The sequence below is a fragment of the Hakea prostrata genome, chromosome 6, assembly GCF_041222555.1.
Source record: "Hakea prostrata isolate BN-2017 chromosome 6, UWA_Hpros_2, whole genome shotgun sequence".
Classification (NCBI taxonomy): domain Eukaryota; kingdom Viridiplantae; phylum Streptophyta; class Magnoliopsida; order Proteales; family Proteaceae; genus Hakea; species Hakea prostrata.
The window spans coordinates 22,526,388-22,551,465 of record NC_142605.1 but is presented as its reverse complement, the minus strand read 5'-3'; the positions used below and the strand labels follow the sequence as shown (position 1 = coordinate 22,551,465).

Below are 25,078 nucleotides of genomic sequence, written 5' to 3'. Positions count from 1 at the left end.
AACATTCTCCCCCATTGATTTATAAGGTAATCCCTCCATATAGGAGAATGGACTTCAACTATCATCATTCAAGTATACCTACAAGACAACAGAGGAAAATAATAATAGTACAATGCAACACAACATGCAAAATACATATGACACAACTAATATACAAAAGAAAAATATAAAACTTACATGCACACAATATAATAATGCAACAAGTAAAAATGCCCTAAACCACAGCTCAAATATTCATAATTCTAACAAAAAAAACCATGGGCAACAAATCATGCATAAGTAATGCATTCATCTTAAAACTAGAGATAAACATGAACAAGAGCCATAAAAAAGTAGGCAGCATCTCTCCTTAAAATGCAACATATGCAAAACTTGAAAAAGCAACAAATCCACACGACATTCACCATAAACTAACGAAACAAAGTAATATACAATTCAAAGATGCAAAAAGTACATAAAACTATAAAACAACATCACCAATTCCCAACAAGTCAAGACAATGCAAGAACTTTGAGAGAGGCAATACATTTGTACCACAATCTGCAAAATTATGCCCAGTACTCCCTTTTCAATCAAAAGTGTACTATCAATTATTTTCTTTCTAAGGAAGAAGTAGTGAATATCAATATGTTTGGTTATATCATAATAAACTAGATTCTTACATAATAAAATAACACTTTAATTATCTACAAATACAATAGGCTTCTTCTTCAAATCACCCAATTCACATAATAAACCATGTAACCATATACACTCCTTCACACACTCAGATGCAGCAACAAACTCAACCTCAAGAGTAGACAAGGCAACCACAGATTGTTATTGCACATTCCAACTGATGCAATTACTAGATAACATAAAGAAATAAGAAGATAATGATTTCCTGTCATTCTTATTACTAGCATAATCAGAGTCAGTACACCTTTCAATAACAAAGTCTCTAGGTGAGCTATTTAATACAATACATTTATTAACCATACCCCTCAAATGCCTCAAGAGCCACTTGAGAGCAAGCCAGTGTTCCTTACCGGGATTGAATATAAACCTACTAAGTACACTTATAGCATGAGCAATGTTAGGTTTAGTACATATCATGAGATACATAAGAAATCCAAAAAAACTAGAGTAAGGGACTATAGCCATTTCTTCTTTTTCAAAATTGTTCGTAGGACAATGATCATTTGAAAGTTTAAAATATGCAGTTAAAGGAACCTTAATAGATTTTGAATTTAGCATATTAAACTTCTCAATGACCTTAAGCAAGCAATACCTCTAACAATCATACATAGTCCCATCCCCCTCATTTCGACATATCTCAACCCTTAACACTTTCTTGGCTAGTCCAAGTTATTTCATCCCAACTTTATACTTCAACTTGCATTTAATTTATTGAATACGATTAGAATCAACACAGCAAACAAAATATAATTCACATAAAATAGCAGATATAAAGGAATAGAGTATCAAATAAGAAAATAAAGACAACTGCCATAAACACTTATTTTAAAATCAATACTCAACACAAATGAGTCAAATATTTTATTTCATTGTCTCGTGGCTTGTTTAAGTCCATATAGAAATTTATTTAGCAAGCAAACTTTAGTTTCATCATTGGCTATTAAGATGCTTAAAGGGGGCTGCATATATTTTATCTCCTATAAAATGTCATGAAGAAAGACAATTGTAACATCCATTTGCTCTATTGTCAGTTGTGCTTGAGCAACCAAGGTTAGCAACACCCTTATAGTTTTATACTTAGCAACTGGGAAAAATATCTCATTATAATCCACTCCTTTCTTTTGGACAAAACCCTTAGCAACAAGTATCTTTATATCTTTTGGAGTTATTCACCCCTATCATTTTTAATTTTGAAGATCCACTTATAAAGTAAAAGCTTATGGTCTTTAGGTCTATCAACTAGCTCCCATAATCGATTCTTATTCAATGATTCCAACTCCTCATTTATAGCTTGAATCGGCAAATCATTATTTTTGGAATCTAAGGCTTCCTCATAGGAATTAGGCTCACCAGATCCAAACTCAGTAGTTGAATCATCAGCCTCAAGGGAAAAATTAGTTAAATACTTCTTAGGTGGTCTAATTTCTCTCATCACTCTATCCCTAGCTAGTTGGTAGCTACTCCAAATCAAGAACTCAACCCACATCACTAGTAGAAGTCACAGGAGAGGGCAAAGGTTCACCATCAATATCAGGCTCCACAACCTCAGGCTCATTATCATCAGAGCTGAGTCGCAGGGAAGTCATGGGAGCTATAGGTTCATAACTATCAATAGTCTGAACAAGATCCATAGGAATACCAACTTGCTCTCAGTCAAACCGAGTGAAATCAGTCAATCTTTGGCCTAGAGGGTCAAGATTGATATTGTCAATAGACAAGCAAGGAAATACACTCTCTCTAAAGAGAACATCCCTACTCACAAAGGACTCCACCCTAGATATAGATCTATCCCAACATTTATAATCTTTAACTCTCTTAGGGTAACCCAAGAATATACAATTCATACTCCTAAGTTCCAACTTGCAAATGCTTGATGAACAAATGCCTCACAACCAAACACCCTAAGGTTATCCAACTTGGGGGGCCTTCCCCCACCACATCTCCTCAGGAGTCTTGGAACCTATGATCACAAAAAACCATCTATTTATTAGGTAAACAGCTATAGCCACAGTCTCACCCCAAAACCCCTTGGGAAATCCATAACTAATAAGCATGCATTTTGTTTTGTTTAGGATAGTCCTATTCATTCTTTTAGCAATGCCGTTTTTGTTGAGGAGTATCTTTAATTGTTTCGTGCATTTGATTACCTTTGTATTTACAATACCCATTATATATTTCATTAACAATTTCTAACCCCTTATTATTTATTAATGTTTTGATATTTTTTCCATTAATGTTATCAACTAAAACAAACCATTTCTTAAACCTGAGAAAAATCTCATCCTTGGACTTCAATAAAAAAATCGAAGTCTTTCTAAAGTAGTCATCAAATAGGGATAAGAAGTAGGAGTTACCTCCACAAGACATGACTGATGTTGGCCACTACAAATCAGCATGTAAATATTCCAATATGGCACTATATAAATGGGATCCAACCCCAAAACCAACAAGTGTTGTTTACCAAAAACACAATACTCACAAAACTCAAAATGTTCAACTTTATTATTGCCAAAAAGGCCATGCTTATTTAAAGCTTGTATTTCCCAACCTATAATGCCACACACTTGTACATGTATACTCATTAGACAATAAACACGTACTAGAGACATCATTGATATAAGTATTATCATTTAACACATACAAACCAATTCGAGATTTACCTTTCAAACATGCATGTGAACCTTTACAAATTGTAAGAACACCATTAGATATACTTGTATCAAAACCATCACTATCGAGGTTGCTTATGGAAATCAAATTCCTCTTTAGATCATGAATGTATATAAAATTATGCAATATGAAAACAAAATTAGTCTGAGTGAGCAATTTAATAGTACCAATGCCAACCATATCACACACATTATTGTTTTCCATCATAACTTTAACATTATCTGTCTCAATTAAGTATGTAAACCAATGTAAATAAGAACACATATGGTAAGTACAGTTAGAATAAATAATCCAATCATCATGACTATCACTATCAGAAATGATTAACACCTCACAAATATCTTCATACATATTGGCTTCGCCATTACTAGTAGAGGGCATATCAGAATTGGATGTCTCATTTTATTTCAATTTTCTTTTATATGCATAATAATTTATTTTAAAGTGACCAACTTTTTTATAACGAAACATGTTTTAGTGTTAGAGTTAGATTTATTATTCTTATTGTTGTTCTTGTTGTTATTGGTATGATTGTCATTCCCCTTATATTTCCTTTTGGGCTTATCTAGTTTGTAGGGCCCTTGCCCTTCACAAATAGGTTGTCCCCACTTCATTTGGCGTTCATAGAAGCCAACAAATTTGACTATCTATTATTGAGAGTCTCAATACATTGGTCACGAGTCACATTTTGACAAGTATGTTTTATAGAATTTTTAACAAGAAGATAATTGTTGTAAAAGGAATTTAAAAATATAATAGACGAGTCTTGGTCATCTAATTTACTTTTATTCTCAATGCTAGCCAAATCCTGTGCCAACTTCTTAAACATATATAAATTTAAGTCTAGACTAATAGCATGATCCATTTTGAAGCCATATAACATTTCTTTCAAATAGATCCTGTTATTTAGTTTTGATAAATTTGTTCAAACTTTGTCTACACATTTAATAGGAATATTATCTTCCCCACCAAGGCACCTAATAACACCATCAGTGATGTTCCAAAGCATGCAACCAATTGCATTATCCATTACCTTAGTCCTTAATATAGGGTCTATGCTTTTGAAGAAAGCATGATCATTTATAGCCTTTAGTAATCTTTGTTGTGCCATTAGGGTTCTTATCTTTCTCTTCCAAATCTCAAAGTCTTCAGTCCCATCAAATTTCTCAATGTTTATCATTGAGTTTCTCATTAGAACTCTCAAATCCAGATACTTAGAAAATTTTGTTTTGGTGCATAAATGTTTTTTTATTTTTGTTTTTTTTATATGTACCGTACATGATTTCATCACATAGAAGAGTTATAAACAAACAGGGAAATGGAGCTGAAACATTTCCATACAAGTATACAACCCTTTTTTTTTCCTCCAAAAGTATACAACCCTTTTATACACTCTATAAACGAGATCGATACAGCATCGGCCGGCACCAATCCAGGCTTTGTAACTGCACGGAGCTTAACTGGAAGTTAATGGTTTCTCTTTCCTTGGTGGCACTCTCCACGCTCCATCAAGCGACTCACCAACGCAGCTGACAGCTGGTTTTCCATTTCAGGCTTTCGACTACGGAGACTCTTATCTCTGTTTCTCTCTCTCTCCCTCTCTCTCACTGTCCCTCCATAAGCCCTAAACCCAAATGCTTATGGTAACCAGGTATCCGGTTAGAAACATTCTCAGGGGACAAAGCCTTTGAAGCAGATTACTAGACAGAGAGGGAAAGATGGCTATAAACCTGAGTACGATTATTCGTAGAACCCCCTCTTTTCCCCGTTCCATTTTGTTCAATCCAAAACCAGTTTATCCTTTCTGTAACCTTAGTAGGATTGCTGCATATTCTGCAAAGACAAGTGGTTTAAGGGTGTGTTCCACTTGCTTCTTATACACACCCTCTTTAACATCCTTACATGGAAATGGGTTTAAAGACATGGGTGATTCCAGATTGAAAATTCGAGACTTGGGTATGGATTACCTGCGGATTTCGGCAGTTTCAGATGGCGGTAGGGGAGGACCTGGTGGTTTTGGGGGCCAGGGCGACGGAAATTCTGGTGGCGGAGGGGATGATGGAGGTGGAAGTAACTGGTCCTTGCTTTCCTGGTATTTATGTTTCTTTTTTCGCTGCGTTAGTATATTTTATTGTGATGTACCATTTGTGCTGCCATTCGTTTCTGGTCTGATGTTCTTCATCAATATTTTATTATTTTCTGAATTTCTACTGTAAATAGAAAAACCTTCTCTGCCCACTTGTTTCTAACATCTAGTTGAGCTTACATTTGGTTTGATACTTTGATGTGAGTTTTTTTTTTATTGCCCCTCACATATGGCTGAGGTAGTTTCTCATTGTTCGATAAACTAGAATTGTTAGTTATGAACTTATGACACTAGAGCATGTCGAGCTGGACCATTGGGTTTGTTCATTGTTGGGTTAAAAAATAACATCAAATCTCCAGTGACCGAATAATATATTCTATTCACCCGTTCGGTTAAAATTATAAATCAAAATAACAAAATCGACCGAGCATCACGTACAAGTTCTATTCTAAATTCATGTCAAAAGAACACAAACACCAGAACTGATAATTTCGAATGTTGCCAATGGCCAACAAATGCGTTTCTAGTAAGGTACTTTTCTGGTCCCCCGCCAATAGGTTTTATCATTCCTAAAGTTTTGTTCTTTGGTTATTCTTCAAATTCTGTTTCGCTGTTGAATATCATTCAATCATGATTTGGACAGACTTTAAGACCCTGTCTGCACTGTGTTGCCACCTGAAAGGTTATAATAGATATAAATTCCTCAGTTGCACCAACCTCATGCAAGTTGGCACACTGAGAGTGCTTGGCAGCAGGATGGAGCAGAATTTATGTAAGTAGAGGAGCCCAACCCTACATTCTTATTCTTGAAACCCAACCTCTTATATTATAATAAAGGAAAAACATGCGTTACAATTTTGGGTGATTGAGAAAGTTGGTTTTTACCTCTTTGGGTTGGTGGTGATTTTGTTCCTCGGACTCTGGCGGTGCAGCTACATCCCTATTGTGGTGAAGCAATAGGTATGGATTAGTGGTGGTGATTCGAGGTTGTATACTTTTTATTTATTTTTTTCATTTGTGAAGTATATGAAAGTGTTATAAAATTCTGTCATTAATATTGTCTTGTGACTTTTGTCCCTGTATGAAAACCTGTTGCAATCGATCACTTGCTGGCTTTATTGGGCTGAGACCAATTCTGCATTAACTTCTATTTTGCAAGTTAGCTTTCTCACTTTTTGCTTTTCCAGGTATTTGTCTCTTCTTGAGAAGTATCCAGTATTGACCAAAGCGGTCACATCTGCACTTTTGACTTTCGTTGGGGATTTAATGTGCCAGGTATCCATTTTTTTCTTTGTTTGTCTATAACAGACCCATAATGTTGATCCTTTCCTCCCTTAAAGTGTCCAGATATTAGAGCAATTTTTAGTTGCACTGCTTTCCCCATGAGACCACAATCTTGCATAGCCAAGTTGATTATGGAGAGTTAGCTCCAAAACATTGTTTAATTTAGGAAACCTGGGAAAAGTGTTGGTTTTTAATCAAATATTATTGGGCTCGACAAATGCTAGTCCTGAACCCCTTGGATATGTATTAACTTTTTTTAACCAAGACAGGATTGAGCGGAACTTTCAGTTGATTTCTTGAAGTTGAGGGATTTATCTTCCCTTGATTTCCAGAATTCCATGTATCTGTTTCTCTCTTGGTTGCTCCATGCCAACTTCAATTTTTAGCTTTTCGTTTGTTAAAGTGTTAAAAGTGCTAAAGTGTAGCACTTTAAGTGCATGCCAGAGTTTTATATTCATATCCTTTTTCCGTTTCAAAGATGACTGCTTCAAACAGGGCTATAACAGCAAGTATAGTGGATCTAATTTAGTTTCTCTTTTATTTGAAACTTTTAAACAGCTATTCGATTACTACTTAAAACTACATTCCCCCCCCCCCCCCAAAAAAAAAAAAAAAAAAAAAAAAATCTTATCTGTTACTAGCTAACTACTTCATACTATTTTACTACTCAGCTACTAATTGATCAAGTCTCAACGCTGGACTTGAAGCGAACATTTCTATTCACTCTCTTGGGGTTTGCATTAGTTGGTCCCACATTGCATTTCTGGTAAGATTCAGCATCTATTTGGCTGTACAGTTTTGTCGGGAGGTTTGATTCTGTTATGGACATTAATTTATTTATTTGTGGTATCCTTAATTGATTTTTTTGATACTCATTATAGTTGTTTCTCTCTTTCTTTGAGGCATTTATTTGATATTAAGGTATATTAATGAAGAAGGGAATTGTGATACTATAGATATTGTATGTTTTCAGGTGACAGCAAGAATACCCTTCAAAAAAAAAAAAATGCTCATCAATTGAATAGGCTGGTTAGTTCTTCAATCAGCCAAAGTAGCCTGAACATTGTTGCTGCATTGTTTGCATATTGTTAGGTGTCTGTGCTTGTAATTTGGTGGTCTCTACTTGTTTACTTCATTCAAAAACTTTTATTTTTACCTTTCTTAAAGAAGGGGAGGGGGTCAAAGGGAATAATATTTATTCTGATGGTCATTGTCTTTGACTTATTTTCTGTTGGTAGCCTAATTAAAAGAGGTCCCCTTAATTAGTCTAATGAGAAATTGTGCTACTAGTAGAATAGATGATATAGGTGGCATCTTGCCAACTAGCTGGATTTCGTCTTGGGTGTTGCTGATGGCCAACTAATCATCTTTAACGTGCCTGGTTGAACAAGCCAGAAGCTCACCCAAGTTCTCAGGTAAAAACTAGCCAAAACTCCATTTGGTTTACGCATATAGTTCTTAGTTCTGTTTGTTCTCAATATTGGCTGACCCCAAATGACCCATTGTGGTGGGTCATTTTTAGTATGGTACCACTGGGAGTCTGGGACAACCAAATTGTTTTTTTTTATCTGCTTATGACCATAGTTGTCACGGCGAAGAGGCGATGCAATGTGAGGCGGTTTAGGCTAGTTAAGGCGATGAGTCGATGAGGTGCCCTCCGAGGCGCTTTTGAGGCGGTTGAGGCTTTTCCAGTAGAGATCATTAGGCTTCAAGATGCTATTTTTTAAATTGGAATAGGTTACTAATTATGGAACCTCTGATTCTCTAAAAATTATTCAATAATAGCCAAGAAAACCATGTGCCGCAACTAACAAAAATGAAGCAACAAAACACTGAAACAGGGGAAAGGGATCACTGATCAGAGATAAGTATGAGCTTACAAATTACTTCCAAGCAACAGTAATCAATAGAAGCTAATAAACTGGTCTCTTTAGTCGATTATAACAGTATTACCAGTAACAGAGTTTGGTTAAAACAGAAACAAAGTTTGGGGAAAAAAGAAGTTTGCCGAAGACATACCATCGTTTGAGAAGACGGTGAACAAACACCCGAATGATCGCTGATTATAACACTATTAACAGTATCAGAGTTCAGTTAAAACAGATTCAAAATTGGAAGAAAAAAAAGTTTGCCGGAATCATACTGTCGCTTGAGAAGACGGTGAACAAACACCCAAAAGGTCGCTGGATTTTACTGCAAATTGATTACAACAACAACAATAAGCCTTATCCCAACTAAATAGGGTCGGCTACATGGATTCTTGCCCTCCAATCAGTTCTGTTCGAGGCCATGCTAGATACAAGGCCTAAACTATACATATCCTTTCTCACCACTTCTCCTAAGGTTATCTACTTATCTTAGGTCTTTCCCTAGCTCTTCTAGTTCCTTCAATATAGATTATATCACTTCTCCGTACAGGGGCATTTATAGGTCTCCGTTGAACGTGGCCGTGCCACCTCAAACGACTTTCTCGAAGCTTATCATTTATGGGAGTAACTCCTAGACCAACTCTAATATGATCATTTCTTATCTTATCCATCCTAGTTTTGCCACTCATCCATCTTAGCATTCTCATTTCTGCTACACTGAGTTTATCTATATGATTCTTTTTAACAGCCCAACACTCTGCACCGTACATTATAGCTGGTCGAACAACGGTCCTATAAAATTTTCCTTTAAGCTTTAATGGAATACACCGATCACATAAGACCCCGGACGCACCTCTCCACTTCATCCACCCTATTTTAATTCTTTGGGAAACCTCATCCTCTAAATCACCTCTTTTACTTATGATTGAACCTAAGTACCTAAAACAATCACTTTGAGGAATCTCTTTATCGTCAAGTATCACCACCTCATCATCTGCCCTATCATGACTAAAGTTACAAATTAGATATTGTCTTTGATCTACTAAGTTTAAAGCCTTTTGATTCTAAAGCTACTCTCCATGATTCTAATTTGGTATTAATCCCCACTTGGGTCTCATCAATTAACACAATATCATCTGCAAAAAGCATACACCAGGAGACTTCATCTTGAATGTCTTTGGTTAATTCATCCATTACAAGTGCAAATTGATATGGGCTTAAAGTTGATCCTCGATGTAGCCCAACTGTTATTGGGAATTCATTACTTTGTCCTCCCACTGTTCTAACACTAGTCACCGAACCATCATACATATCCTTAACTATATCTATATATTTATTTGCAAAACTTCTTTTCTCTAGTACTTGCCAAATTAATGCTCTAGGGACTCTATCATAAGCTTTTTCTAGGTCAATAAATACCATATGAATGTCTTTCCTACATTCTCTATACCTTTCCATAAGTCTCCTAATTAAGTAAATAGCCTCCGTTGTAGATCTTCTTGGCATAAACCCAAATTGGTTCTCTATAACTGTAGTTAAGTGTCTCAAACGGGTTTCAATTATTCTCTCCCATAACTTCATCGTATGGCTCATCAATTTAATGCCCCTATAGTTATTACAACTTTGAATATCCCCTTTATTTTTGTAAATTGGAACCACAACACTTCTCCTCCATTCATCTGACATTTTCCCTGTGCTCATAATCTTATTAAACAATTTAGTCAACCAAACTAGTCCATGGGTTCCTAAGCTCTTCCATACTTCAATTGGGATTTCATCAGGACCTTGTGTCTTGCCGAGTTTCATCCTCCTTAAAGCTTCTTTTACTTCAAACATCGAAATTCTACGTATATAAGTTCGGACATTGGTGCCTTGGTGAAAGGTGTAATTGTTCGAAACATAAGTGCTTGAAGAGTGCTCATTTAGTAAACTAGAGAAATAGGTTTCCCATCTTTTCTTAATGTCTTCACAAACTAATACTTTACCATCTCCATTTTTAATACATCTAACATGGTCAAGATCTCTACTCTTCCTATCCCTCATCTTAGCTATCTTATAAATAGATTTTCCCCCTTCCTTCGTGTCCAACTTATTGTATAACTCTTCATACTTCTTTTCCCTTGCTTTTCCCACAATTTTCTTAGCTTCATTTCTATCCAACCTATACTTTTGAAGATCCTCAACATCCTTTGTTCTTTGCCATGTCTTAAAACTAACTTTTTTATTCCTAATGGCAGCTTGAACCTCACTATCCCACCACCACGTCTCTCTATAAGAATGGAGCTTTCCTTTTGATTCACCTAGAACATCTTTAGCCACATTCTTAATACACATAGCCATCTCATTCCACATTGCATTGGAATCCCCTTTAAAATCCCATTTTCCTTGTTTGACTACTTTATTAACAAAGGAATTAGAGTACTCTCCTTTCAAATTCCACCATCTTATTCTGGGATAGTTTACTGCAAATCGATTAAACGAAGAAAAAAAGAGAGAGGAAAAGAAGCAGAGAACAACATCCCCAATCTTCGCGGCTTCGCCTGAGATGAGTAGATGATTCAAAGAACCACCGGAGTGCTGCTCCAACTACTAGAGTGAGTTCACTACCGCTGCTGCACCTTGAGTTATGGAGCTTTGTAACTTTGTACCATATTTTTTAGGAAAAAAAGGGAAAAGAACAAGTAAGAAATTGCTGTTCTATTGGTGCGGGATTTTCTCCATTCCCAAATCTGCCATCCATGCTATGGAATCCTTATTCTGTGTTTTCCTTTGGAAAGGGCAGGAAGCCGTGTGCTTCATTCGCTTGGTCAGTTGGTCTTCCATCTGCCGCCCTATCTCTGAAGGTGGCCTCGGAATCCGCCGGATCACTGATGTTAACGTAGCCTACCTTCTCAAACTCATTTGGAAAATTGCCTCAAAGCATAATTCTATTTGGGTTAAATGGGTCCATTCTTTCCATCTCCAGTCTGATTCCCTCTGGACTGTTCCTATGCCGCTCCAACCCTTAATGGGTTTGGAGAAAATTCTTTTGCTGTGCCCCGCGCCATCTCCTCTGGCTCCTCCACCTCCTTTTGGCTTGATCCGTGGCATCCGATGTGCATTCTCTATAACCACTTTGGTCCCCGCACTATCTATGACACCCGTATCCCCAAAACCTCCCCCTTGTCAAACTTAATCTCAAATGGATTTTGGATTCCTTCTCCCCTCCCCATTCTCACACAGGTTTGGGAATCTCTTCTCCCCCTCTCTAGCTCCACTAGAGACCTCATCATTTGGCTCCCTTCCCCCTCCAAAACCTTTTCCATTTCATTAGCTTGGAACCTTCTCAAATCCCATAATCCTAAGCCCCCTTGGCCCCCATTGGTTTGGTTCAAATGTTACATTCCCCTCACTCCCGTACCCTTTGGAGAGCCCTCAACCAAGCCCTTCCCGCCCAATCCTTCCTTATTAACCGCCACATTCCTGCTAAACCCAATTGCATCCTCTGCTGAAACGGTTTGGAGAACCTTGAGCACCTTTTCTTTTCTTGCCCCTTCTCCAGATCTATTTGGGGAAAAGCCCATGCTTCCATTTGGCCCCGTTTGAGGCGATCCTATGGGTTCTTCCGAGATTGGTCTTGGATTTTTAGAAACTTTTCAGGTTCTTCCATCTGCGATCGGATTGGTAAGCTAGTGTACTGTGCCTTGATCCATCACTTTTGGTGGGAATGCCATCTATTTTGATGTATCTTCTAGACTGTTAGCTATGCCCCACCCCCTGTTGATGATACCCCAAGGAATAGGCTTATTGTTGTCTCCTGGGGTCTTAGCTCTTCGTTTCGATCTTCTGATTAGAAGCCTTGTTCTCCTGATTTCCTATTGTTTAATATATTTATTTATTCATCCAAAAAAAAGAAGTTGCCGTTGATAGTTCACCGCAACTCTCGCCTTCTCCTCTAAGTTTTAGGGCTTGGAGTTTTACGACTCGAGTTTAGAGTCAATCGTTTTAACTTTTGGTTTTGTGTGTGTGTGTGTGTTTTTTTTTTGGGGGGGGGTAATGTAATGATCCCATGTAACATCACTGCAAGTATGCATATTACTTCCAACCAATAATTAATTTCTAATTGGAATCTAATTGCCAATTGATTCTTTGCCTTCGATTTGGCATCATTGATTTGGTTTTAAAAAAAACTAAAAAGTCGCTCACCACGCATTGGTGACCTCTCAGACACCAAGGCGACCACCTTATGACCTAACAATAAGGCGACAATTGCCTTACGACCTCTAAGGGCGCCTGGATGCCTAGGCGGTGCCTTGACAACTATGCTCGTGACTTGGGATGCTTTAATGATTTTTTTGACAATGGCTCTGTAGGTATTTTTACCTAAGTAAATTGGTGACAGTGCCTGGAGCTTCTGGTGCTGTATTGCGTCTTCTGCTTGATCAGGTGTTTCCCCTTTCCCGTGCTGAACCAGCTTCTGTCCACACTCAACACTATTTGTCGTGGCTAGTTTATTCTGTTTAACTTATAATTAATTGGGTTTGGAACACACTTTGTTTCATTGCAGTTCCTTTTCTCTCCCATCTTCATTGGAGTTTTCTTATCTGTACTTGTAACTCTTGAGGGAAGACCAGCACAAGTAGTACCAAAACTTCAACAGGTGTATATTCCTACTTTTGATTTTGAGCAAAAAAAATTTAAGCAAATTTTAGTTTCTCTTTTATGACCCATCTGTTTTTATGTTTCAACCTTATACAGGAGTGGTTTTCTGCTGTAGTGGCAAATTGGCAATTGTGGATACCTTTCCAGTTTCTTAACTTTCGATTTGTTCCACAGCAATTTCAGGTTTGGTTAACATAATCCTTGTCATTTGTTTTGTTGTGGTGGTGTTATGGTGACTGGACAGGTATAGTAGACTCCAAAAACCAGAGCCCAAAGAGTGAACTCCATTCTCTAGATCATTGGGCTCAAGTTTGGTCCTTGTTTGAATGAGAGGAATGACTTGTGTTTTATGAGATCACAGTCTTTGGTTATCTGTAATGGGTTGAAGAATAGTCTAGAATGAGTACAACTGAGTAGAAAGACAAAAATACCCTTGAACCCGAGTACACCCATATTGTAAGACTCTCCCTCAAGTTGGTGCATAGATATTGGTCATGCCCAACGTGCTAACAATGGGAAAATAGACTTACTACTGAGGCTTTCAGTAAATACATCAGCAGTTTGCTCCTTGTATTGCACAGAAGGATTACAAAATTTCCCTTTGTTGCAACTTTTCTTTAATCAATCTCAACATGCTTTTTACACTGATGTTGGACTGGGTTGTGAAAAATGCCTATTGCATATTCACTATCAGAAAATAACTGCATGGGCGACTCCCAATTATGTGCAAATCCTGAGTAAGCCCTAACAGCCAAAGAAGTTCACGGATGCCACGTTCGCAGCTCAGAACTCAGCCTCTGCCATTGATGTAGCAACCACAGCCTGTTTTTTCACTTCTCCAAATCACCAAATTTCCTTCTGCAAAGTTGCAATACCCAGATGTTGACCTCTAGTCGTCTGACAGCTAGCCTGGTGTGCATCGGTGTAGGCTTCAACCCTAAACTGCCCATGTTTGGAGAAAAGCACACTTTTGCTGGGGGGCCTCTATTTGGCCTACTTCAAATTGATGTATAACTTCGGCTGAATTAAACCAGTTTCCATTGGACCAACTAGGCCAAGTTAAACCAGTCTGGCAAGTATTCTAGAAGGACCAAATAGAGGCCAAACAGTGTCCCATGAACAGTAATATGACAGTGTAACAGCCCTTTTTGAGCCTTTGAAGGAAAATTATTTAAAGATTTTGTGGGGCTCAGGAGTAGAGTAGGTGAGGATCTTTTATGAACACTGAAGACTTAAAATTTTATTTAGTTTCTACTTTAGTTGTTTCTAAGTTTCTAAAAATCTGTTTCTATTTTAGCATTCAAGCATGTGGCTGATCGATAAAGCCTAGATTCTAATTTTTTTTACTTCTAGTAAGTTTCTAATTTGTCCTATTGCTGAGAATAGTAGCTAACTTAGCAAAATCTAGTGGTTCCTATATTCTGTGCAAACTTGAAGACCATGTATTACACTCAATAAATATGTTCTCAATGCACAGACTTGATGAAATTGATTAATGAAGCTTTGCTTTGCATTATTCTATTATCTCTTGCTTGACTGATAAGTAAGGTCAGAACCTTGCTGTTGACGGCTAAATACATAGGATTGAGGAACCTAGCTGAGAGCAAGGAACCTCCTTTATCCTTATTTTCTAGTTTTCTATTTCTTATGTTCTGCTTTTGTTTAACTCAACCTGATCTGAAGACCAACATCTGCCGCTTCTACTGTGAGAAAACTTGAAGGCTGTTGTGAATCTGAAACCACTCAACTGCTGAGTGTATGCTGCTGGTCATCCTTTTTTTAGCTTTATGTTACTAATACCTTAGGATTCTATAAACAGCCTCATGTGAGAGGTATGTGGACCATGCACATACTGCCTCACCACACTGACATCAAAGGCAAAATATGGCCTTATGTGGCCTGGGTATAGTGATAAGTGGGCAAGGGTTAGCTAGGGCATCCCTTGTAAGCGACGCGTTGCATCGGCACCTGGATGCGGTGATAAGTAGGCAAGGGTTCCTGTGCCGTGGACGAGTGCGGGTAAAGAAGCTAGTCAAAAAACGTAGGATTTGATTGGCATCTTGGAACATAGGATCTTTAACAGGTAAGAGTTTAGAATTGATAAATGTTATGAGGAAAAGAAGGATTAGTATAGCTTGCATTCAAGAGACTAGATGGAAGGGTAAAAAGCTAAAGACTTGGATGACTTTAAACTTTGGTATACTGGGGATAAAAACAAATAAACATGGACTAGGTATAATAGTGGATAAAGATTTAAAAAATGATGTGGTGGATGTTAAAAGAGTGGGTGATAGGATTATTGCTATCAAGCTTGTAATGGAGAAAGAGTTCGTAAATATAATTTGTGCATATGCACCTCAAGTAGGATTGGATGAAAGTCTAAATCTAGAATTTTGGGAAAATATGGATGGATTAATGCAAGAAATTCGTCAAGGAGAAAAGATTATCATAGGAGGTGATCTAAATGGACATATTGGAAAAGATCAAAGAGGCTATAAGAGTGTACATGGAGGATATGGTTTTGGAGAGAGGAATGAGGAAGGGATTTCAATTATAGATTTTGCTATTGCTTTTGATCTAACTATTATAAATACTTACTTCAAAAAGAGAGATGAGCATTTAATTACCTTCAAAAGTGGACACCATAGAAGCCAAATAGATTTCTTCCTAACTAGAATGACTGATAGATTGTTGTGCAAGGATTGTAAGGTGATACCGGGGGAAAGCTTAACTGCACAACATAAACTTGTGGTCTTGGATATGTGCTTAACCCCAAAAACTCATAAAAGGTCCAAGGTTAACTATCCGAGGATAAGATGGTGGAACTTGAAAGGAGAGTGCTTGAGATCCTTCGTTAATGAAGTAGTCAAACAAGGAAAGTGGAATTTTAAGGGGGATACAAATGCGATGTGGAATGAGATGGCTATGTGTATCAAGAAGGTGGCTAAAGATGTCCTAGGTCAATCAAAAGGAAAGCTCCATTCTTATAGAGAGACTTGGTGGTGAGATAGTGAGGTTCAAGCTGCCATTAGGAATAAGAAAGCTAGTTTTAAGACATGGCAAAGAACTAAGGATGTTGAGGATCTTCAAAAGTATAGGCTGGATAGAAATGAAGCTAAGAAAATTGTGGGAAAAGCAAGGGAAAAGAAGTATGAAGAGTTATACATTAAGTTGGGCACGAAGGAAGGGGAAAAATCTATTTATAAGATAGCTAAGATGAGGGATAGGAAGAGTAGAGATCTTGACCGTGTTAGATGTATTAAAAATGGAGATGGTAAAGTATTAGTATGTGATGAGGACATTAAGAAAAGATGGAAAATCTATTTCTTTAGTTTACTAAATGAGCTTACTTCAAGCACTTATGATTCGGAAGGTCACACCTTTCACCAAGGCACCGATTTTCAAACTTATATACATAGAATTTCGATGTCCAAAGTAAAAGAAGTATGGAAGTAGAGAGGATGAAACTCGGCAAGACACAAGGTCCTGATGAAGTCCCAATAGAAGTATGGAAGAGCTTAGGAACCCATGGACTAGTTTGGTTGACTAAGTTGTTTAATAAGATTATGAGCACAAGGAAAATGTCAGATGAATGGAGGAGAAGCGTCGTGGTTCCAATTTACAAAAATAAAAGAGATATTCAAAGTTGTAATAACTATAGGGGCATTAAATTGATGAGCCATACTATGAAATTATGGGAGAGAATAATTGAAACCCGTTTGAGACACTTAACTACAATTACGGAGAACCAGTTTGGGTTATGCCGGGAAGATCTATAACGTAGGCTATTTACCTAATTAGGAGACTTATGGAAAGGTATAGAGAATGTAGGAAAGACCTTCATATGGTATTTATTGACCTAGAAAAAGCTTATGATGGAGTCCCTAGAGCGTTAATTTGGCAAGTACTATAGAAAAGAAATGTTGCAAGTAAATATGTAGATATAGTTAAGGATATGTATGATGGTTTGGTGACAAGTGTAAGAACAGTGGGGGGACAAAGTAATGAATTCCCAATTACAGTTGGGCTACATCGAGAATCAACTTTAAGCCCATATCAATTTGCACTTGTAATGGATGAATTAACCAAAGACATTCAAGATGAGATCCCTTGGTGTATGCTTTTTGCTGATGATATTGTGTTGATTGATGAGATTTGAGTGGGGATTAATACCAAATTAGAATCATAAAGAGTAGCTTTGGAATCAAAAGGCTTTAAACTAAGTAAACGAAGACAGAATATCTAGTTTGTAACTTTAGTCATGATCGGGTAGACGATGAGGTGGTGATACTTGATGATAAGAAGATTCCTCAGAGTGATTGTTTTAAGTACCTAGGTTCAATCATAAGTAAAAGAGGTGATTTAGAGGAGGAGGTTTCCCAAAGAATTAAAATAGGGTGGATGAAGTGGAGAGGTGCGTCTGGGGTCTTGTGTGATCGGCGTATTTCATTAAAGCTTAAAGGAAAATTTTATAGGACTGTTGTTCGACCAGCTATGATGTACGATGCAGAGTGTTGGGCTGTTAAAAAGAATCATATAGATAAACTTAGTGTGGCAGAAATGATGATGCTAAGATGAATGAGTGGCAAAACTAGGATGGATAAGATAAGGAATGATCATATTAGAGTTGGTTTGGGAGTTGCTCCCATAAGTGATAAGCTTCGAGAAAGTTGTTTGAGGTGGCACGACCACGTTCAACAAAGACCTATAAATGCCCCTGTACGGAGAAGTGATATAATCCAACTTACCTCGTATTTGGTGATTCCCGGCAAAGACCACACAACATAACATTTTTGGAAGAAAAATAAAGGTGGATTCCCTCATCAAAACCTGAGGCTGGCAGCAGTTAGAACATGAGTTGGCAGCCTATTAATGAGATATGCCACCATTGGAACACCATCACTCCAGAACTGTGGAGGAACATAAGTGGTGAAAGCTGAAACTGTACCTTGGCTTTTTATTGCTGTGTCTTCTTATTATTACAAACATTATCCCCGAAGGGTGAGCTCAAAAGAACTCAACAAGTAGTTCAATCACAAATAAGAACTACAAATAGTTCAGAACAAGCATGATGCGATATGATGTGAAACAGTAATGCAAGTATGCTTCTAATATTTATCATATATGAGAGGCATCCTTGGTCCTGTTTGCATCAGTTATTAGAAAGTCGTGTTTGTTGCCCTAAGTATTTTTGCAGTCTGACAGAAAGAAACTAGACCATGTATTTTCTCACAAAGGAATGTGACTTGTGACATGGTTCTGTCTGGGACATGCACCTTATTGGTAATTTGATCATACACATCCTACTGGGGCATTTCATTCATGATATTTACTAGTGTACCCCTACCGATTGTCCCCTACGTGGATCTTGTTACCTTTAGGCACAGAATGATGACAACATTGCACATGGATTTATGCAGTCACATGTCAATTCAATTCTTAGATTACAAGTGTTATGTATTTTTATTGGCCAGAATTGTTATGCACTAATTTTATTACGGAGTTGTTAGGGAGTTACTGCTAGAGAAGCTGTTACTACATACGACAGAGTAGTGATTACTAGAAAATTAGTTATAGGGATTTATTTCATTCTTCTTTTCATTTTGGATCTAAAAAAAATTACTGGAGGATGTAAGATAATCAAGGAATGAAAGCATGAGTGATTATGGAGTTCTTGGATTGAATCCATGATGGTGTGAATCCAAGGCAATATTCTTCTTCTATCTAGCCTTTCTTGATAACACACACACACACACACACACATACACACACACATATATATAATTAAAAAAAAGAACCAGGGTTGTTTTTCCCATCATGTTTCATAAGAGCTTTTCTTTTGTTCTTTCAACTAAAACAGCCTGTAAACTCCAATTAGTTGTACTTGTGCCCAGAATAGGACTAGTTTGTGGTTTGATGTGGAGTCTCAACAATTTCTTATGTCACCTAGTCTTTTCCAACCTTAGCCAGTTGATCGCTACTCGTAGTTGGTTTGCCATCTTCTCTATTGAATCACAAAAAATAGTTAAACTTATCTCTAAGAAGGGTGGGCCTTGGTGCAATGGCTAGGTACTAAGGCTGTTCCATTATTTTCAATTGGTCACAGGTCAAGTTTGGAAACAGCCTATCTGTGAAAGCAGGGGTAAGGCTGGGTACATTATGACCCTCCCCAACAATGAGAAGAACCGTACTGAATACACCATTTAGATTGTTTGTCCCCGCGGACTCTACTTGTGCGGAAACCTTCGGGCTCCCGGTATGAAGGTACTCTAGAATGTCCTACATCACCTAGTCTTCTTTTATTTATTTATTTTCTTTTTATTTTATGTGTATGAAGAAGGTACTCTGAGAATCAAAAGTTTCTTTATGGCTGAAGAAAATGAGCTTGTACTTTGGCCACTGTAGAAACACAGATAGAATTGACAACGGAAGAAGCAACAGAACTCCATGATAGCTTTTTTTATACACTGTCACTTGCATCAGACACACAAGTGCTCTCGACCATGCAATAAGGTCAACCATAACATGGCTTTACCTCTTGGATTTCAACCCTGTGGTCCTTAGGTCATGTTATGTGATTAGATTGGAAAGATGCAGCATCAGTGCTGAAAGCTGGTCTTTTTTTGAGCTTAGAAAGCGTTGGGGGGGCCACGTTCAACGGGCCATGCTCCTGTTCGGGTGAAATCCTTTGAGGAACGAGAGCTGGGGGACCAATACCTGGGAGTGGTGAGGGTGGCTTGGCCTTGACGCTGGCCTTGCCCGTGGGGGCGATCCTGCCGCCCCTTTGTTGGGAGGCTTTGTTGTGTTGTTGTGGATGAGCACTGTTGCCCTTTATTCTCCTTCGTGAACATTGGATTAGATAAAGATACATTTCAGGACGGATAATGAGGATAGAGTATTGGCTGGGCCCATTTCTTGTACGGTAAGAGTTGCTCGTGAAAAAATAAATAGGGCTTTTCTAAATGGGGTTAAGGAGGGAGAGGGAGGGGTGGTGCTCGCTTAATTGCTGAGTGGTCTACTCAGGCTGTGAGTTGTCGCATCGGATTGCATTAGATGGTACAGAAGAATCTAATTCTATAAACACTTGAGGCTTGGCCTTGGTCAATTAATTCTCTTGCTGTTCATAGCTCTGTCGAGGTAATTGGAATTCTTCATCTGTTGATTAACCATAGCTTTATGAATCTCTTTATGATGTGATCATTCATTTCTCTGTTGCTTTTCAAAATGGATGAGTGGTTGATACATCTGGTTCATTATAGGCTTGATGCTTGCTTCTTCAAATGGCGTCCCTTATGAGCTGTTGGGGGAATGCATATACCTTTCATAATACTTTATAATCATAAGAAAAATGGTCCCTGACCCAGTCTCCAAGAGCATGGACTGTGCCTAGTCACAGGAAGGGACAATGATGGCCCTGTCCCGATGAAAGTTGTAAAACTCTCCCTGCTCCCATTGGCCCTGGCACTAGTGCCAGGGGTCACTCCCCCGTTGATCTTTCTGGTCATTATGAATGTGTATAGTTGTTAGCTGATACCTAGGTGTCTGTATTTGGCATCAGCAACACTGAGTTTGGAGTATCTTTGCAGATCAATCTCCCGACTGGTGATTCTTAGATTTTTATATGGGTATTCATGCCATGGTTGGCGATTTGGTGCTGATTCTGAGAAAATATTGAAAATTTTAGTTTCTGGGATTGTCTATTAATCCCAAAACCAGAAACTGCCGTTCTGTCCAAACATTTCTGCTGTTTGATTCAGTCCTTTTTGCTCTTCAATGCTCTGTGTACAGTGTTCTTTTTCCCATGTGGTTTGGGATCTCTATACAGACCCATTTTCCATTTGCTTTGCTTATCAAAATAATTCATGTTATTCAGCAAGGAGGATGATGAAAACTGATAGGCCAACCACTTAACTAATTTATGATTCATGTGAATTTTTTTTTGAAGAAAATTACATATACCTATGACAGATTAAGGCTCATTCCAGGCTGTTTAATCTCTTCAGTCTCTTAAGAGATTAGTGCAATCACCATATGGGTATATACTTGTATGTGGATATATTGAGGACCAGGGTTATGGCATAATAAAATATTAGTTTTGCTTGAACAGTCTTTTTTTTCTTTTTTTCGTCCAAAGCTTGAACAGTCTATGCCAATGGAAGTGAGCTAGAACAATCTTATTTAAGCGTCTGTATTTGCAACATGAAAGTTATAAAAAGTTTTTATGAGGTAAATGTTTAGCTTCATTTTCTATTATAGTAGTCCATTCATTCACATTTTCCAGATAACACAATGAACTTTATAGCTCCTGAAAATGTTCGAAGGCATAAGTTTTCCTAACGACAGAACTATGTTGCCCCACCATTCAAATGTTGAAATGAAGGTTTCTTCCTCTGTTTGTGTGTCTGTAATTCATTCCAGTCATCCAATAAATGGTTTTTTTTTCAGGTTCTTGCTGCTAATGTGGTTTCCCTAGCATGGAATGTGATTCTGTCATTTAAAGCTCACAAAGAGATCCTTGTCAAATAGGTAAGCAATTTTCTTTTAAGCGTGTAGTGAAAAAGCCACTGATATAATAACATTGCATGACCTATCACATATACAAGCATGATATTCAAAGTTTCTACTTGTCACCCCCCCCCCCCCCCCCCCCCACAAAAAAAAAAAAAAAAAAAAAAGACACCACAAGGAATATTCACGACCAGCTCCGAATAGTGTCACAGTTGGACACTCATCAGCTACTTGTCCAGAGACCTTGCTCATCATGTTGGGGTTGAGTCGGTTGGCTTGATTTTTGGCCCCTCCAATGCTTTGGTCGCCTAGGCACTGTGACAACTGTGATATTTTAGTTCACGACTACCAAGATGGAGCCTTCATGTAGTTGAGTCAAACAATAGAAGTCATCTATAGGGTAAGATCATGTTTTTCTGGTGTTGTGTTTGTGGCTCAATTTCTGAGATGTCTGCAGTAGATGGCCATGTTTAGCCTATTTACTGTCTTCTTCTTTCTTTCTTTCTTTTTTTTTATTTTATGTAATGCTCATTCTTAAACCTGTTATCTCTGAAAATAATGATGCTGATAACCAGTAGAGGAACTTTCTTGCTGTTGAAATCAATACCCACTTGAGAATGAATTGTTGCAAATCTGTCGATAAGTGTTCCTTTGACTTTTCTATATACGTGCACTGGTGATGGCAGGGAACTATGAGGATGTTGCAATGTTGTTAACCTGCTTACCATTTTGTATGATGAGGCAAGCAGAGAACAAAGATGAAGAAAATGCTTCTTATTATGGATTAGGTCTTCTGCAATTTTCTTTGTTGTGTTTTTCAAATCAATGAACTCATGTTAATATTTATAAGTGTCCAGAGTGTCTTTAAGTGAGTATGTTAAGTGCTTGTCCTTGGCAATTGAGGAATTGTGGCTGAATTTTTGGGAGGATTCTTATTAGAGGAGTGTGTTGTCTCTCACATTCTGGTAAATAGATGAAGACATGAAGTCTCTATAATCCGTATGTTGCGGAGAAAGTGCTCCCAGTTTGGAAACTCAAACAACAAAACAAACTATTAAATGCAACGATGGTACCATCTGTAGTCCTTGGTATAGTGCAATGATCAGTACATCCAGTTGCTGTTGATAATTCGTATTTCTCTTCGAATCAAACACAGGTTCCCTTAGGCTGCGTTTGGAATAAAGGTAAGGCGGGAAAAAAAATTTTGAAAATACAATTTTTTCTATTAAATTCCAAAAGTGTGGTTTGTTGGGTTGATGGAGGTAGGAAAATTAAAAACAAACTTCTTTAATTTAAGGAAGTTTGTTCTTTTTTTTTTGGTACTGGTGTTTTTTTTTATTTGTAAGGGTTGAACCCATGAAATCTTCAGAGAAGTATGCATTTTACCACTCAACCAACCGTTGGTAATTTAAGGAAGTTTGTTGGTAAGGTGATATATTAACTTTTTCACCCTATGCATTTTCAATACTCGGTAAAATATGGGATCCACATTTAACACTGCCTTATGGTACAATGTCAAAAGTTTACTTGTGGAATTTTATCAGGTTCATTTTTGATAAATAAATGGATCATCCATTTTCTTTTGGATGAAGAGATGTGTCACAATCAAAGGTTGAGGCAAGATTTAGAAAATATAAATTTTTTTATTTTAATTCACTCTGAATCTTTGGATCTGACTGATATACACGTGTCTTTCATCCTGGAGGAACATGGATGGTTCATTCTTTTGTCAAAATTGGACCTGATAAAATCCCTTCACCTGCTGGCTAGTAGTTTTTCAGGTGTTCTCAAGTGTTGAGTCCTAAATTAGAATTCCAAAACCTGTTGGCAATGGAAACCAGTTTCTGACAAATTCAAAGGCATAAAATGCTTACGACGTGAGAGAGAAGTCCTATAATAATCAGGGAGGAGAATGAGATCTGCCAGAAGTTGAGAACATTGAAGACATTTTCTCTTGATACATCACAAGAACACCAACCTCAGGCTACCGTAGGAAGCACTTTTGAAAATGTCTAATATGCCCGTCCAGTATTTTCTTTTTCTCATAATATCCCTCCTTTAGAGGCATGAATCTTTTCATCATCCATGCTAATTCTCTCCCTTTACTTTTTTTCCTTCATGTTGTGCAAATTCTATATGCACTTCTTTGGTTTGTAAATTATTATATTACAAACATCTGCTTCTATTCAACACGTTATTATCAAAATTCTAGCCCTAAAGGTGGGTTAGGGTCAAATTATTTTATATTGTGATCTAAATTAAGATTAGGGTTGGGCAGAATTGACTTTCTCAACTTAATATTGACTCTGATTTTTTTTTTTAATCAAAATTCTGAATTTAACTTTGATCCTATATTCTCATAAAATAAAAATAATAAAAATTGATCCTATTGTTCTACCAAAGAAAAAACTTCGATCCTACTGTATTGTGGTCAAAGCCCAATCGTTGATAGTGAAAATGGGTCAAGGCCAATGAGGTCAACCCACTCTGGTCCAGCCCAATCAGGTGGATAAGGGTGAGACTTGACCCATAATTGTCATGATATTTAGGCCAATGACCCGTATTGGAAAGCCCAACCCACCCCTCCCTTTTGCAGCCATGTAGAGCAATACAGGAAGAAAAAAAACCAAGAAAGCGTGTTGGTCATTTTTAGGGGTGTAAATGGATAATTGAAATCCGCTTTCGAATTCGGATCCGCATCCATTTAGGGTTATCCGAATCTGTCCAATTATTAATAGGATGTGGATATGGTATAACGCTTTCTTACAGATTACTATCCTTCCGATTAAGTTACTTATTTAGATTTATTATTCTTATTTTTATAAATTTTTTATCTGTGATATGTGACTATTTTCTAGATTTTCTACTAAAATAGCTACCAAAGTTGCTAAATTCTTAAATTTCAAACCTAGCCCTCACAAATAAAAGGGTAAAGATGTAAATAGGTAGTCGAAAATTTGTATTCAATATGTATTCATGCCCATTTAGAATAATCTACTTAAGAAAATAACTATCCGATTATCATCCGAATCAAGCTGAATCAATCCGAAAACTAATGGAATATTATCCGAATACGTCCAAATATAATAGGATGCGGATATGGTATTACCACTATCCAATCCGAATCCGGTCCGTTTACACCCCTAGTCATTTTGTTCTGTATGAGGCTACGTAAGTGACGATTTTATTATTGGGAATGGGGGTATTACATATGCCGTCTAACAAGAGTCGAATCCACGACTTCTTCACTAATAGATGTTGGTTTTACTAATCAAACAACTCTACGTAATATTCTTTCTATCATAAAACATAAATTAATTAACAATCGTCGAGAAAAGAATAA

General features: G+C 37.4%; 1 protein-coding gene across 2 annotated transcripts; it reads left to right on the top strand.

Annotated features, from left to right (window-relative positions):
* The first annotated feature begins 4,678 nt into the window (after positions 1-4,678).
* On the top strand, positions 4,679-22,912 carry LOC149012657 (Peroxisomal membrane 22 kDa (Mpv17/PMP22) family protein). 2 transcript variants are annotated; one of them, XR_016173914.1, is made up of 8 exons: positions 4,679-5,440; positions 6,622-6,709; positions 7,390-7,484; positions 12,939-13,011; positions 13,133-13,225; positions 13,324-13,410; positions 19,334-19,491; positions 21,673-21,737. XR_016173914.1 is itself a non-coding variant. In XM_089158161.1 (8 exons), exons 1-7 carry the CDS (start codon positions 5,067-5,069, stop codon positions 21,751-21,753), a joined length of 891 nt encoding a protein of 296 aa, XP_089014287.1. In that variant the 5' UTR covers positions 4,679-5,066; the 3' UTR covers positions 22,422-22,912. The 2 variants fall into 2 exon arrangements, 1 of the variants encoding a protein (XP_089014287.1); XM_089158161.1 differs by lacking the exon at positions 19,334-19,491 and adding an exon at positions 22,422-22,912 and having other exon boundaries at positions 21,673-21,753.
* Positions 22,913-25,078: the final 2,166 nt, after the last annotated feature.

Bases quoted from the DNA above. Each gene is read 5' to 3' on its own strand.
- LOC149012657 (XM_089158161.1), top strand. From the start codon at position 5,067: ATGGCTATAAACCTGAGTACGATTATTCGTAGAACCCCCTCTTTTCCC. The intron at 7,485-12,938 runs GTAAGATTCAGC...ATGGCTCTGTAG, and splicing joins GGTCCCACATTGCATTTCTG to GTATTTTTACCTAAGTAAAT. The intron at 13,012-13,132 runs GTGTTTCCCCTT...GTTTCATTGCAG, and splicing joins TGCGTCTTCTGCTTGATCAG to TTCCTTTTCTCTCCCATCTT.